The sequence below is a fragment of the Rhinolophus sinicus genome, chromosome 14 (genome assembly GCF_057876585.1).
Source record: "Rhinolophus sinicus isolate RSI-liver-muscle chromosome 14, RSI-T2T, whole genome shotgun sequence".
Classification (NCBI taxonomy): Eukaryota; Metazoa; Chordata; class Mammalia; order Chiroptera; family Rhinolophidae; genus Rhinolophus; species Rhinolophus sinicus.
The window spans coordinates 44,314,261-44,331,230 of NC_142514.1; the positions used below are offsets into that span (position 1 = coordinate 44,314,261).

The 16,970-nt window shown below is 41.1% G+C and overlaps 1 protein-coding gene across 12 annotated transcripts in view; it reads left to right on the forward strand.

The window, feature by feature from the left end:
- Positions 1-16,970, forward strand: part of NFIA (nuclear factor I A) — a 562,979-nt gene that overhangs the window by 194,768 nt on the left and 351,241 nt on the right. For 5 of the 12 annotated variants that reach the window (XM_074334805.2, XM_074334806.2, XM_074334804.2 and 2 more), the window contains exon 2: positions 13,510-14,041. In XM_074334805.2, coding sequence (XP_074190906.1) covers positions 13,510-14,041 — 532 coding nt within the window. Of the gene's footprint in view, positions 1-2,792; positions 2,950-7,590; positions 8,131-13,509; positions 14,042-16,970 lie in introns of those variants that run through there. The other 7 variants (XM_019731173.3, XM_074334811.2, XM_019731167.3 and 4 more) reach the window with 5 other exon arrangements.

Sequence of the window (16,970 nt, forward strand, 5' to 3'; positions counted from 1 at the left end):
GCAAGTGAAAGTCTAAACAGCTCACCAGGTTCTCCACCATCTTGTCTCCGCCTGCCTTTTCAACTGCATCTCTAGTTACTGTAATGCAAGCTAATACTAGCTAGAGCAACTAGTCACAATTGAATATGTCCCCATTCTCTGGCCCACTGCATACAATTACATCACCGTGCTTTCCCGGGCAGGGATGCTTTGCCCCTCCCTTGTGCACCTGACAAATGCATACTTCTTGCCCAACACAAATGTCATTTCCTCTTTTTCAGCCTTCTATGAATCTATCTGTACAACCAGGCAAAATAAGTCCTTCTATCATCTGTATACCTATGGTCCTTTATATATACCTAAGTTGGCAATAGTACTTATCATATTACATTATTATTTACCTTTGTGTCTTGTCTCTCCCATTGGACTGAAAGCTTCTTGGAGTCAGGGAAAATGTCTTATTTTCTGTATCCCCAGCTCTTAGTACATTCAATGTGACTGGAACATGGTACATATTAAACAGTAATATTATTATTGCTACGGTATACTGAATACACATAATGTACTAGATAATTTACATATGTTATCTGACTATCTCCCATTTTCCAGATGAGGAGTCAAAAGCTTACAGAAGTTAAATAATTTGCTTGGAGTTACATAGTCGGCCCAACATTAATACCTATATTGGACTCCAAAGCTGTTGACTAGATGGAGATATAAAAGGTCAATTTGGAAATGGTGCTAACCTACCACTTTAAACTGAGTAAATGAACTACAGACAATGCAGACAAAAATCACTGTTACCACCTACTGACAAGGCCTGGCTTGCTTAGCATTGGGGATTATTCAGACCATGGCATCTACAGAGCAATGCAATGCAAGTTGATACCTCTTGTGTATTTCAAAGGCTCTTAGCTCTTGACAAAACAGTCCTCCATTCTCACAATAAGTTGCTCTCCTCTTTTACAGGTGTTATGTTATCATCTCAAGGTCACACAGCCTATCTCCAGCTGAACTAGGGCCAGAACTTTTTTGGTTACTTAAAAAAATTTTTGTTTTTCTCTTTACTTAGCTACCACATTCCACCAAGTGTGTTTCTAGGGTGAAAGTAGTATGCCAAGTGGAAATGGATGTTCAGCGAGGCCAGGATTAAATGCCACAGACTTTTTAGAATAAGACAATACCTGAATCTATAATGGACAGTCCAGCAACGCTTGTCTAACACCAAGGGCAGCCACAGGACTGTCCTTCCCAGTAATGCTCCATCAGTTAGCTAGTTGTAAAGTGCAAGCCTAAAGCCAAAATTGTGGTTCAAAATAAAATAAGAGGTTTCTTTAACCTCCAATTTAACTGTGCAAGGTCCTGTTATTAATTAATTAGGTAACTTCACCAAGAACGGTAGAGCAAATCAGACAACTGCCAGGTTGCTTCCTATTCCTCTTGACTTCTTATTGGATAATTTTTATCAAGTGAGCTAAGCACATATTTTCCTGTAACTCAGTTATTCAGCAAAAAACATCCTAAGCTACCTAACTGACGCAAAGCAAACACTTAAAAAAACACAACTGCAATAGCCTGGTTGTGATGCTTTCCACTTAAAGGGACACTCCCTCCCTTTAGAGTTGTGACCCCACCCCTGCACCAATAGCTAGTTTGTTGTTTAAAATAAACACAGAAGAGGTTAAGATTGAAATCTCCAGATCACATTGTCTTATAGCACCTGGGTTAATGCAGTAAGATTCAGTGAGATGAAGGACCTAATATTCCAATAATTATCTTAAAAACAACCTTTTGCATCTTAGAGCTCTTCTCTTGGGGCTGGGAGATGGAGGGATGCATTAGTTAAACTTTGTGGAACCCAGGTTTGTAAGGATATCAACAAATTAGATGTTGGCAATTAAATTAGAATTTCACTGCATCTCCTGCTTTAAAGGAACAGCTTTATTCTTGAGGGAGCCCACCTAACAATTTTATGTTCAGTCCTCTGCAGAGAACAGAGCCAATGTCTTTTCCTTCATGAACCTGGAGTAGAAGCTTTATTTCACTGTAAGTTCTCTGTGACATTTTGCACTCTCTTGATTTAATGCACCAAAGAGGATCTTTAACTCTTGGTCTACACCAGTGCAAATAAAGGTTAAATCTCTCGCTAACCATCATGAACCAGCCTAATAACTCACGAGAGGCTATGGAAAAAGAAACCGAGAAAGCAGGTGTACAGAATTGATTAAAACGTGCAAAACCTGCACAACCCCAGGCAAAGGTACTATATTCTCCCAGCTCCCTAGCACCGGCTGCGAGGTCCCCAAACAGAGGAACTTCTGCGCCAAAAACACGTTCCTGCGACCCAGGCCTAGTAACACTGGGGCTTTTCTTCCGAACAGTGTCCCGACCGGAGCTTGCGCTAAAAGCCGGGACGCCTATTGGCCACGCGCCGTGGGGGAGGAGGAGACTGGCGGGGAGAGAGACGGGAGGAGGGGAGAAGGGGGCAAGGCCTTTTCCCTGCCCCCTCCTGGCCCCCTCCGCGGGCTGCCGCCGGCGTCTCGTGCGTGGTTACTATGCAAATTGCAGCGATTGCGGAAATAAACAAGGGGATAGGGAGAGGAGAGAGGGAGTGCGAATCGATTGCAACTTCTTCAAAGTCTCGTACAATCCAAAGCACACACGGCAAAACCAGAAAAGAATCTGAGAACCAGCCAGCCCGGGTTGGACCGCTTTCAAAAGAGGAGAGACAGTGAGAGGCAGAGAGCGCGCATTGCAATTGCAAAAGCCTTCTGATTTGGAGTAAAAAAAAAAAAAATTCTCCAAGAAGCCTGCAATTGGCCAACAGCTTTTAAAAAAAACCTCTTCCGGGTTTTCAACGGTTCCAAGTTTATTTAGATTTGTTTTTAATGCAAAAAAAAGGGGACAACAAATGAAGCAATTCGTCTGAACATTTTAAAGTTTCTCACGTACTCTTTTTACATTGCAATGGTACGTGGTACATCTTAAACTTTCTATTTTGCGTTTATATGATATGCGTTTTATAAACAACAATAATGGTAGAATGATTTTGTTTAATGGCTTAAGATTTTAAAATTTCTCTAGCTTGCATATGCATTTAAGTGATTGCTGGGTAAATGTCTATTGTAATGGTTTTGTTTTAAAGATGTAGCTTTGTGGATGGTTTTTTCTTTTTGCTGTGTGCATCAGAGACTGGGTTTCCTTTTTTTCCCCGAGATTTGAAAAAAATTGCTGAGCTTGACAGATTTTTTTCGTCCTAGCGCTTGCTCGGTTCCAGAAAGGGGGGGGGGGGGGGGAATCCTCTACGTGCTCTGTTCTGTAAAAAGACGTCTGGCCTCAGCAGTCAACCTAGCCCGAAAAGAAATGTCTGGACCCGGAGAATAATTGACGATTCGATCGTCTAATCAATGGGACAACATGGGAGATTGACAAAAGCTTTATCCAATCATGAGGAAGCTTGGGTGTACAGTGGTTCGCAATAGCCAGAGGGGGCGGGGCAGAGAAGATCTGAAGTTCTCTGCGGCTCTGAAGGGGATAGTGTGGTTCAAGCTGTCAAAGCTACAAGCTCTTCCGGATTTAGCAAACACAATAGGAAAGAGTTTTCGAGTTTAAAATAACAAAAACAAAACGGGGGGATTTTTGCATGAATCTTATGCCTTCTTCACTGCCCTTTTGGAAAGAGGTAGAAAAATTCTGCTAGAGAAATATTTAACTTAGCATTGTTATTTTTAAATTCAGAGAAGTTGACTGTTGTAGGTGAGGTTCAACTTCTAAAAATGTGTGACTTAAAAACTTCCCTGAACTATTGGACTGTAGTAAGCTTTGGGAAGTAATATATTGCATACTCAGCGTTACAAAACGTCTCTCTCTGATTAGCTTAGAAACTGTGGCTTTTCGGGAACTTTGGAGGAATAGGCAAGCCTCCCTTCTTGAACTGTAAACTGCAGTTTTAAGGAAGAGAGAGTGTTGCACAGGTGGACCGACAGCTGTGTTTTACATTTAAAAGGCAGAGGGGGAGAAAGAGTGTTTTTTCCTTGACTTTTTTTGAATTCTGCTGTTTAAATATATGTTCGGTAGCAAATAGGGTATTAAGACTGGCCAAGTTCACATTTCTTCTTGTTACCACAACAACTCCTGTGGAGGGTATGTGTGGAAGATTGCTGATTGGCTAACTCTTAGCTGGAGTTTGGCCTCTAGGACAAGTCTTTGACACCAATCCAGTGGAAACCAACTGCAGTAGCTTGTCTTGGAGACAGTAACTGGCAGCCTTTGACTAAAATATATCCATCTCTTCCTTCCCTCTAAGCAGTGTAGACACCTAATTCTGTTGGGAAGTGAATGGAAAATAATATGGGCTCTTTCCCATCTTTGTATTAAATTCCCATCGAACTATTTCCCAAGGCTTTAGGCTTTCTAATCAAATCTGGTTTGGAAATTTGATGTAAGAATCCACTTGGATGCTCAGTTCAGCAATATGATTCAATTTAGAAATATAAGCATATAAGAAAAATCTGCGCACAAGTGACCAGCAGGTCAAAAAAAACGAGAGAAGAATGTTGGAAAATGCTAGTGATAAAGGTAGTCTTGGTCAGAACTACAGTTAATGGTGTTGTCACTTATGAACCCCAATTTTATCTTTACTGCTTTGGGCATTAAAATCTAAATCATATTAATAAGAACTTCCTATTAGGTAACCTCTAAAATGAGGGGTATTTGAGATGTACTTATAAGTGAAACCTTATTGACGTAATTTATATATCTAAGAGGATTTCACTAAAACTGGCAAGGTAACATTTCTGCAAATAAAACACAGTAAATGCAAGGCTGGGCTCTGTGCCAGGAAGAATATGGATAGCTGAGAGCATGACAGGAGCCTCCTTTGCGCAGAGACAATCCCATTTCAAGGCAGCCTCCCAGCACTTGCAAAATAAATGATTGGAGCGGTTATTTCCAATAAGGGGTTTATCCTTCCTAACAATGGGTCATTTATATGATTGCAGTAAACTAGTTTTTGTACTTCACCTGTGTTTCCTACACTGTTCTATCTTTTCTTTCTTCTTTCCTCCCTCCCTTCTTCCCTCTCTCCATTCTCTCTCTCTCTCTCTCTCTCTCTCTCTCTCTCTCTATCTTTGTGAACTCTGGACAAGGATTTACTTTTGCAACTTGGGAAGAGGGGAGAGAGTTGGAAATGTTTTTTACCCCCAGACTGCCTTTTGAGGAACATCTGTTTCTTTGTGTGTTTAAATTTATGCCTGTTGGAGAGAAAGTTACCAGAAGCCTTTCTGTAACTGTAACTCTTCTACTGTATTTTTCTCAGTCCTGTTTCCAAAGGCTGTAGTTGGAACTGTGCTTTGTAGTGTTTCCCCCGCCTCTTCCCCCACCTCCTCCCCGCCGGGGAGGGAGCGGGAGCTGGCGGAGATAGGAGAGAAAGCAGGAGCGGATGTGAAGGGCTTTGGTGCTGAACTTGGATCCAGCCCTTGCCTAGAGGGCGCAAACAATCGTCCCATATCCAAAAGTCTTACGAAAGGCGCCAAAAGTTACTTAAGATAATATTGCTAACCGCAGAAAGCTGGAAATCGCGGGCACATCCACTGCTGCAACAAAAGAAGTTTTAAAGTAGAAATATCAGCATTAAATTACTTTTCCCCATTTTTTTTCAACCAGGGCGACGTGCCAGTCCTTTCTTTTCTTTCTTTTTCTTCTTTTTTTTTTTTTAATCTTTTCCTTTTTCTTGAGATTCAATTAAAAGTAAGAATCTTTGCTGTTTTGGAAAGAGGCAGATGTAAAGTCTATCTTTTATTACACGAAAAGAAAGATTTTAAACTGCTCTTGAAGACAGCTTCCCAAGAGTACACACTTGAACAATAACTTCTCCCTGTGCCTCAGTTACATGTTGGGACCGTCAGCCAGAAACTTCTATCGAGGAAACTTGGAGCGCGTTGAAGTTATAGATCCCAGCAAAGGTTTTCGTGGCCAGGAATGTTGTCTCTGTAACTCGGCTTAGTTTTTAGGACATTTTCCCCCCCTACTGAAATCCAAGAGGAAGCAAGGAAAAACCGTTGTTTAATTTGGAAAATTGGGGCTCTCTCATTAAAGGTTTAAGTCATTATTTCTCCTCATCCCTTAATAAATAATCTGAGAGATGTCCAAGGATATTTAGGACCAGAGTGTATGAAAATGGTCTCTTGAGCATTCAGGAATTATTTTAGCAATAAAATAGCTGGAGAACAGGCATAAAATAACTTTAGGCAGATGCGGAATATTTCAGAAGATTTTATTTTGCTTTCCCCAGTAGAGGTATTTTTGTTGCCCCTTACCTTAAAAAAGGAGGAGGGGGAGTCTGAATGAGAGTGGCCTTAACACCTCACCTGACCCTCACCTGCAGAGTGGGCATTCTTACAGTAATTTCCTCTTTTCAAAGGCTGTCTAAGCTATGTAACACCTACAAAGGTGCAGATTCCCCAGCCTGTGTCTTTCCTTTTGGAATTTTGAGGATTCGCGAATGCAGCAGCCTGCAAACTGGAGTCAGGGAGATGAGGAGGAAGAGATGGGATGGGGGTTTGGTTGAAGGATGTATACTTTATTTTATTCTTTTCCAGCAAGGAGGAGAGCATAGAGAGAAAATATGAGGTTAAAAAAAAAACTGGAAAAGCAGGCTTATTGGCAACTTGCCAAACCCTAAAAGCCACCCCCCTTTTCTGCCAAAACAATACTTTAGCAAACCTAAAATAATTGCAGGAAGCTCTTTTCCATTTTAAGAACTATTACCTGGGGGAGGGAAAAAGAGGGGATTCTTAAAAGGCACCCTTCTAGAGGTGTCCCAGGCACAGGGACGGTAATAATAGCCTGTGTCCAGTTCTGGGCACGCTTTGGGGACCAGAATATCTCCCTTCCCTAAGGGGACATCCCTTTCACATTTTTTTTCTTCTAAAAAGAAAAAGATGTCACAGCTAAACGACTGTTGTTTCTGAACGTGATAGAACTTTTTCTATGGCGTCTGTGTTCAAACCCACTAGTTTCACAGTCCTGGGAGGGAGAACGCTCGTTAATCTCCGCCTCCCTTTCTCCAGACAACCCCCACCCCCCAAATCCGGTGAATCTTCTGTGTGAAAAATTTCCCCACCACCCCCGCTCCTGAATACCATCGGACTGAAGCTACACGAAGTTTGCAGGATTTTGTGCATAATTACCTCTGCCGACGACCTATTCCCACTGAAAGCTTGGTTGAAGAGATTACAATGCTTTTGAGCCGTACCGCATTTCAGAGGGGAAGAAAGTTACCTACGAGGTCCGATTAAAAAAATTTGCATACATGCAAATTGGTCCCCGGGCCTTGTCTCGGGTTATCCCAGTGCCCACACCGAGAACTCGGGGGTGCGGGGCCACCTGGCAAAGTTGCCCAAGTCCTCCCCTGAGGTCCGCGAAGGTCTGCGGCGGTGACTGGGGGATGGGGATGAGGAAAAGTAGTTTTGTTTGCTTAAGCACATCCTGTGGCAGCCTATAGCTGCCCGGGAGTACAGACTGTAACTGCTCCTCACTGCGTTACCCAGTAATGCGCTGAGCGGGGACGGGGGGGACAGGAGGGGGTGGTGCAGAGGGACGAGAGAGCCAGCGAGCCAGGGAGCGGGAGAGAGAGCGAGCGAGCGAGCGCGAGCGGCCGCGGAGGCTCGGACCCGGCTGGCCGCGCGGCGCCGCAGCCGCCCCCTCCCCCACGCCCCCCCTCCGCCCCCGGCGGCGGCGCGAGCGGGCGGCGGCTGTGCGGTGCGGTGCAGAGCGGAGGCGGAGGCGGGTGCGCGGGCAGCTCGCGGGCACCCGGCCGGGCGGGCGCGGGAGCGGGAAAGGGTGCGCTATGCCTTTAACGCCCGCGTACAGTAGACATGTATAGTGGAGTGTAGGGAAACTCTAGGCGGGGTTAAAGTTCAGCTCATGGAGCGGCAATAGCGCTGGCTGGCTGCAGTTGAGCCGAGTTGGAAATGTGAACGCAAGAAGCAGGCTTGATTTTTTTTCTCCCCCCTTCTTTCTCTCTCTCCTCCTCTCTCCCTCTTTCTCCTTTCTCACCCGCACTCACGCACACCTCCAAACCGCACACCCAGACGCACACGCACACCCCACCGCCTGGCAGTTATGTATTCTCCGCTCTGTCTCACCCAGGTAAGCAGCTGTTTGGATGCCGAGGGGGTGGGGGGAGCCAGGGTGGCGGGGGTCGACCCGGGGCTGGGCAGGGGGTGCCGGGGACCGTCGCGCCTGCTGGGCCCGGGGCATGTGTCTTGGTGTGTGCCTATGTCTGCGCGTGTTTCTGTGTGTGTGTGCGCGTGTGCTCGTGTATAGAGGAGAGAAATACAGCTTTAAGAAAGTAACTTTGTTTCCATGCGGGTGCATTCCTCTTGCACGGCCATTTGTGTGGGCACATGGCTAATGGCGCCCTCTTATTAATGCGTTAATTAATATCGGGGCGATGGACTGCGGAACGGCGCTGTTTTCGGACGCCCCGCACGTGTTTCGGCGGGTTGCAGCCTATGACACGCTGAAATCTGGACTCAGCGTTTCTGCAGCCCGGAGGCCGGCTCCTGTAGTTCCGCGGTGCCGGGGGAGGGGGCCGCCGACGGTGCCCACCGCAGAACCCGCACGCTTGGGGCAACTGGAACCCCCGGGTGCGGGAGAACTCAGGTCCCCGCGCCCACGGCCCGCTCCAGGAGCCCGCGCCGCAGCAACCTCCCCAAACTCTTACTTCTGTTTATTGTTTGTCAGCCTTTGGGGTCCGGTCACGGGAGGGACGCGGGCCGGCATTGCCGGCCCCGGCCGGGACAGCGCCCCTCGGACGCGGGCAGGCGGCGACGAGCCGGCCCCTGGGCTCTGCAGAGCGGGGTTGCGTGGACGCGCGTTCCCCGCGCCGGCCGGGTGGAGCCTGCGTCCTCGTCGCTCATCGCCCGCTCGCTTTCCTGAGTGAAAGTTTCGGTGCCGGGACGAGCCCACGCTGCGCAGGGCGGCGAGCGGCGGAGGCCGCGGGCCGCGGGCCGGGGAGCGTCGGGCGGAGTTGGGCTTCGGGCCGCGAGCCCAAGCGGCGGCCCGGGCCCGACGCAGCTCCCCCCGCCGCTGCCTCCCTTCACCGCCGCCGCCGCCGCCGCTGTGCGACTTGGGCCGCTCCGCGCGCAGGACGGGGGCAACTTTTTCCTCCGACTCAACTCAGAGCGTGGGTCTCTCTCGCCCCACCGCCCCTCCTTTCCATGCCCTCCCTTTTCATCCCTCGCTTGCCTGCACCACCCCCAGGCAAAATATTGCTACTTCACGGCTCCAAATCTGGTCCCTTTTGAATATATTATTTATTTTCTTTGACTAAAAGGCATGAAGTCAAACTGATTTTGCGCAAAAAAAAAAAAAAAAAAAAAAGTGTGAGCCTTCATACTGTTTTGGTACATTGCGATCTGACCATTAATCACCTACATGAAGTTTTATGCTTCATATAAAATGTTTATTCACCACTCCCTTAAAAAACCTGCTACCACTTCTTGCCTTCATTTAGCAGGAGATAACGGTTTAACCGGAATACTTTGTGGAAGGCTAAAAAGTATCTGTAGTTTTTCTCTCCTCCCTAGATTCTGGATTTATTTCCCACATGACATCCCTTCTTATTGCTTTATCTAACAGTAAAAATACCTGCTATTTGATCTCAGAAGACTCTTAAATGCATCTTTTATGTTGAAATGGTCTGTTTGGGATTTAGGCCTAGCATTAATAATGGATAGCAGTTGCTTTTAGTTATTGTAAAAGTTTTTATTTTTCCCTAACAAACTTCCAAAGTTCCTATTTTAGTAACTTGTGGAAGTATGGAATGAAACTTTTCCAACCACTTCTGGCAAGGTTCACAATTGCATATGGATAAGTTGCAAAGTGTTAAGATAATTTGAATGAGTTACGACTTAAGTGAAAATGCTGAGATTCTAACATTCTAGCTGAAGTTCTAGCTGGCAAAAGTTTGCAACACATAGACCTTGTAGATAATACCAGTGTACTGCAATAGTAGGATACAGTAGCATCTTCTCAAGTGACCTCTCAAAGGGAAATTTATATTTTGGGATGGTGCATATAGGAGGATACATGTGTATCCATGAAGGCCCAGGACATAGTCAGGTATTTAACAAAGTCGGATTCTCTTGGTTCTTGAGTTATCATATTAAGAAAGTTTTTTTTTTTTTTTTTAAACATATTTGGCAGTGCGATTGATACATTCACTAGGCCTTCTTCTGGAAACACCACTAAGAGAAACGCTTACTTAGTGTAATAGTTTGTGAAGAAAATGTACACTAAATAGTGAATTAGGGCCATATATTTTATGAATTCTTCTTTTAAAAATTGATTTACAATTTATTTAACTTGCTGGAATATTTATGGCGCTTTAGACCCAGTTTTTAAAAGAAAAACTTAGGTAGTTTATTGGTCATTAAAGAAAGTCCAGAAAGCACAGTGATAAAAGTACTCTAAGTGAAAGAATAAACTTCATATACGTGTATGAAATTTTAAAAAACTTAATCAGGAAAATTCCAGACATCTTATTTTAACCCATATAGGAATATCGTAACCAAATTGTGTACCTGGCCACAGAATGATAACACACTAGAAATTTATAGGTGAACGTTTGAGTAGTCCCAGAAATATCAGCATTCAGTGGTTCTTAAACTTGGCTTACTTACAAACAGATCACCGTTTAAGGTGCTGATTCAAAGTCATACGCTTTTGAAACAGGTTTTCAGGTTTGTTTTTATTGGTGGCCTGTAACTTTCTCACGGAGTACATATGTAAAATATTCTTTGTTTTCTCTTGAGTAATTTGAAATATAGTTTATGGCTATATGTGCAACAACAAGATTTGTGAAGACATACTGTTGTTGTTTTTCTAAACTGCTATATGCTATGCCTGGACATTTCCTACAAATTAGTGATATTCTTTAGTTTTGATGTACTGGGCTACTTCTAATTGTGAGCTGAGAAAGATAACTAGCATTTTAATTGTGCTTGTAAGCAAATATATAGAAAATATTGTGCACTTTTATTGGTACATTCTTGAAACCTTTGAGGAGCAATAAGTTGTAAATACTTTTGATGCAAAATTAGGGACTTAGATTATTCTTAATGATTAGTTGACATAGTTGGCCTCATTTAAGGATTTTTATGAGATATATGGGCATTTGGTTGGCAGGTAAACAAAATCCTTTTGAAAACGAATGAATGCAGTTCGCAGTTCTCTGAGAAGAATATTGGGAGTATTTTTGAGCACTTAAATGCCATATTAGAATGTTTATTTAAAATGTTTATTATTAATAAGGCTTTTTAATAAGGTAACATTTTAACATAAATATGAATTGTTTGGAGCTAAGTTATTCTTTGCATTAGAAAATGAGGCTGAGACTTTAAAATGAAATCCTCCTTTTGGTGAAAGCTCACTTTGTAGTTAAGGTTGACTCCAGGAGTTCTTTGCATAATACCATACAGCCTTGGTCCCTAGCATGTCCTGTGTATATAAGAAAATCAGTCAATGTGAAGGACTGTTTCAAACCCAAAATTTATGTATTTTAGAGCATTTCAAGGATGAGCTCAGAATTTAGTAATGTTTAAATGCTTTGCGGTTTGGCGTGTACCTTATTAGATAAACTGTGACTTGAAAAATGCTCCCCCCCTTCTCTCTTCTACAGTGTGGCAATAAGAAAGATTCTCAAACACCAGAAATTTTAAAATGCTAATGGTTTTTGGTAAAGAATAATATAATTCTTGTATTTTTCTCTGTTCCCTCTTTACTTAAAGAATGCTCGCATGTTATAAAAGCTGACATCTCTTTTGGATTCTTTTATTGAAAAAGAGCAGTTTTCAAAGCTAAACTTGAAATACAAAGCATGAAATTTGTTCAGAGAGGAAAAAATAAATGTCAATTATTCGAAATGATTTATTATGTATTATATTAATATATACTTACTTTTAAAACACCAGTCATATGTAATGTTTAGATGATTGATTATAAATTATAGTATTTCAACAGACTTCATTGTTAAAATATTTTACCAGTTTTAACCACTCAGTTTACATTTGAACATTTAAAAACTTCATAATTGTTTTATTAGTAATAATATTTTGGACCCTGCAGTTACTTTTGTCTCAAAGTATATATTTAGATGGATATTACAAACTGAAAAAGAATGCATTTTATGTTTGTCTGTCCTATACCCTTTTAAAAAAGTCATCAAATATCTATCTCTTTGCATTTCTTATCGTCATTTATTTGAAAGTAAATAATTTATCTATGGGGGGTTGTACAGTGGAGAGAAGTTATGTAACATTAGTGTGGGTTGGTTAATCAAAAGTTAGATATACTCAGACAGCTTTGTGGAGATTACTGTTTAGTTTTTCTTTAATTTTATTTTTATATTTACTAAGAAAACGTCAAGTAAAAGAATAAAAAAATTCAATAAAACAGTAAGAAAAATTTAAATATTTTAAATTCAATTTTATTTTCAAATTACTTGAATTTTAAGAGGCAACCGTGAGGGTTTTCGTGGAGTCTTGTAAACATTGAATATAACAGGTTCTGTTTTTCTATGAGAAAAAGCCTGAAATATTATTTTCAAAAATTAAATAATTATTCTGTTTTTTAGGGATGATCATTACTGAAGGCATTTCTCAATCATATCAGTACATTAAATGCATTTAGTTGCAACACTGTTGTCACAATGACGCATTCTGTTTACTATCTGGCATGTACTCTTTTCTTTGTCCCCCCTCCCCCATCTTTTTGTTTCATTCCCATAATATCAGCAATTATGTTTTGGACATAGATCTTTTATTTTAGTCTGATAAATATCAGATTTATCTCTTCTTTTTTATATGGTGTCCCTGCCACATTTTTCTAAGTTTTTGACTAAAAAAAAGTATGTGCAATTGTAATTCTTAAAAAAGGTATTAAGATGCTACCAAAATGACTAAGAAAAAGATCAGAGTCTACATGCAATGTTTTTAGAGGGAAAGTCTGTATATTCATTGATCGCAAAGATGATTTTTGCTCCTAGACTTCCATAAACATTGACTGGCATCTAAACGTTTAGGATTTGCCAATCTGGCTGCTGAGCCCTGGCTGTACTACAAGTAGTGAGGTCAAGGCTGGAGCAAAATTAGATATGCCTTCCTTGAAATAGGGTTAAGATTATATATATTGTTATCAGCATTTCAGTGAACTTCACTTACTAACTAAAGGGTTTGGAACTGAGGTTCGACCATAGAACCTGGAACATTTTGGTGAACATACCAAAACATTAAAAAAAATTTACAAATTTTCTTCTTTGAGATTGTGAGAAATGATAGTAGTGGTTTTGTTTATTTCCCCTCTCAGACTTTCCATAGGGATCCTGTGTATGATTTTGGTAATGTAATACTTGAATCAAATTTCAAGTGAAATAAGGCTGTATTTTTTTTAAGGTGATCATCTGAATAAAAGTTGTTTCCTTTTGTTTTCAATCTAGTCATGTTTTGTTTTTATTCATTTCCCTAGGATGAATTTCATCCTTTCATCGAAGCACTTCTGCCCCACGTCCGAGCCTTCGCTTACACATGGTTCAACCTGCAGGCCCGAAAACGAAAATACTTCAAAAAGCATGAAAAACGTATGTCAAAAGAAGAAGAGAGAGCCGTGAAGGATGAGTTACTAAGTGAAAAACCAGAGGTCAAGCAGAAGTGGGCATCTCGACTTCTGGCCAAGTTACGGAAAGATATCCGACCTGAGTACCGAGAGGATTTTGTGCTTACAGTTACAGGGAAAAAGCCTCCATGTTGTGTTCTTTCCAACCCAGACCAGAAAGGCAAGATGCGAAGAATTGACTGCCTCCGCCAGGCAGATAAAGTCTGGAGGTTGGACCTGGTTATGGTGATTTTATTTAAAGGTATTCCGCTCGAAAGTACTGATGGTGAGCGCCTTGTAAAGTCCCCACAGTGCTCTAATCCAGGGCTCTGTGTCCAGCCCCATCACATAGGGGTTTCTGTTAAGGAACTCGATTTATATTTGGCATACTTTGTGCATGCAGCAGGTAAGTGCTATGGTGAGAAATCCTTCCACTTTCTTGTGTGTGTTTCTTTCCTGATGACCTCTGTATAGGCCAGGCCATTCCTGAATAGCCTAAGTTGTAGGTCATGTACCTATAGACAGTGTGGTTTCAAAGATGGGCCAAAGTCAGAACAGCCAGAAGCCCCAATGTCCTCCATTCAGGTGGAAAAGCATAGTTTTGAGAGAATTCTCCCTAAGTTTAGTTCTTTTGGTAACTAGTGTTATCAAAGGTGTTGGGGTTGTCAGTGACATGATTTATTTAAATTACATTTTTTGATGATGGGTGAAAGAAGCCTCATCAAAAGCCTTGTAATAAAGAGTATATTTTAACTGGCAAGGGATCTAGTTAAAAAAGCATTTAGTTTGGTAGTGAGGCAATATTTTTAGTTTCTTTTCTTCTGGGAGTGTTTTTAACCTATTGGAGCCTCTTGGACCCCTTGCTAATTAAAAAGAGATTGGAGGTAAGATTACTGTCAAATTGCTGATCGTTTATGAAGGAAAAAGAATTACATTAATGTGTAAACTTACGGTAGTAGCTTTGTATGTAGGAACTTTTAGTGTTGTCTAAGATAGGTAACGGAAAAAGCAAACCAACTTTATAAGTAATTGATCGAGAGGTTAACCTTAAAATTAACCAACCTGTATAGTGCATGAACGCATTGAGAAATCGATAATTGATTTAGTGAGCTGCTTTGATTTGTCATAAAATTATTTATTGTTTCAAGGCCGTTTTCAAGTCACGTTTTACCTGTGCATGTTACAGCATTTTGAGTAGCATTCAGGATAAAACTATTGAGGATTGGATAAAATAATGCATTTTTACCTTTGTTCCTTTCGTCTTGTTTTAGACAGAAGGCTCATTGTGTTATGTGAAAGCTCAGGTCTTGTGTGACTTGTTGACTTTTTATATGTACATACTGGTCTTGCTAGCTCACCTTCATGGCAGTTACTTGAGCCAGATGGAAGAAAGAAGGTTGTGGAATCCTACCGATAGATTGTTTTGGGGTTAATAAAATTATGTACTTTTTCACAAATGAGAGAGGAGATGTTACCTGTAAAATTAATACTGTTCTGTTTTGCAAAACATTTTTAATGTGAACATGTTTAAAATGTGAACTATTTTTTAAAGAAGTCAGCTGAAATCCTATTCTCTTATTATTTTGCTTAATACATGTTTTAGAAAGAGAACTTTTGTTATCCATCACTCCTTACATAAAGAAACTGGAGGAATTAACTTTGCAAGCATGTCACAATCATAATTTCCATGCTGTTGGCAGGGGATAGATTAGTATTTTAGGATGTGATCTGTAAGTGTTTCAAATATTTGGGTTTCTGAAAATGTATACTTAATTATAAGAAGTGCCTGTTGCTTTAGCCAGTCCTGGGTGGCAAAAATTAAAAGGCAACAGTTCTCAAAGGACCTCTAAACAGGAAAAGTAGCCCGTTTTTAACCCTCTTTGCATCCTATTGTTGTTACTTTGTTTTGTCTATTGAATAAGCAAAGTTAGAATTTTAAGAAATTTATTTGCATATATAAATGCAGATTCTGATAGGAAAAGGCATGGTGTAAAAAAAAAAGTATGGCTGTCGTAAGTGCTTTCATGGAGCACTCTTTAAAATCATGTGCTTAGTCTTTTCAATATTTAGAAAAGTCAGTAATTTATAAATTACAATAAATGCTCTAATTGAAAATTGAGGATGCCAACAGGTGATGCCCGTCATGGTTGGTGCTTCCTCACAAGGTAAAATCAAAATGAAACACATTATGTGTGTATTGGTGTGAGTAACATCCATTCTAAGTTTTAGACAGAAACATTTCCTTTGGATTTAAAAAGCTGCACCTTTTCTAGCTATTGCCATTGCATGTATTCTTTTTCATTATTGACGTTGTTACTGTACTGTTGCTACAAATCCTTGAGCTAACAGTTGCTGGTTATTTCAATGCCTGAAGGGCGTTGTTGGTGAAATGACATGCAGAAAGTTGCTTGGGAGAGTTAGCATCCTTATTGCTTATGAAAGATTTATTGACAGCAACATGGATCAGACTACCTTTCGGTTTGGTTTTCCTGATGTGTCCCAGAATCCCTTGTTAGGCCTGAATGCCAGCCAAGTGTTAGGCCATTGGCTTTTACCAGAGCACAGTAATGGCTGCTTCTCTGTACGCGCAACAGGGCGATTGCAAAAGAAAATATTAGGGTCCTTTTGTCTCAAAATATTTCAGATTTGATTTAAGAGATTGAGAGACCTGTTATTTGTGGAAAGGAAGCTGCCAATACAAATATGAGGTAGATCGGTCAAGTTACATACAACTGATTTGACAAGCATCTGTTATAATACTGAAGATTTGTAAACACTAAACAATGTTTTTACCTCCTTAAAAGTTTTGAGAACTTGCCAGTATTGGCAGGAGGCAGAGACTCTGAAATGTGCTTCAAGAAACATGCCAAAACCATTGTGGCCTTTTCACCTAAGTACGTGTTTTTTTTTTTCCTCCTCTCTCTCTTTTAAAATGCTAATTTTTTTTTTCTTCCAGAAAGTCTTCTTTTTTCCCTAGATGGCCACAAAAATGAGATATATATTTTTTCCTTCTAAAACTGTATACAACAATTATTACTTTATGCCTGGGCCCCTTCTTTGGTAGGAAGTTGAAATCTTAGAACACAAATGTAAATGCTGGAAGCTAATGCAGAATCAATCAGTTTTTAAAAGCAGAGGTGATTATTCTAAGATGTATTGAGATGCTAAAATACAATACAGAAACCTCATTGCAATTTTTTCCTCTAAATCCAGAGGCATTAGAACTGTGTGAATTTTGTGGCTGATAAACAGTAACAAGTGTCATGAAATCAGAGTGATTCCGTAAGCCTGAGAATTTCATCTCGTTAAAAGTATAAAAGAGTAAAATCATTTTA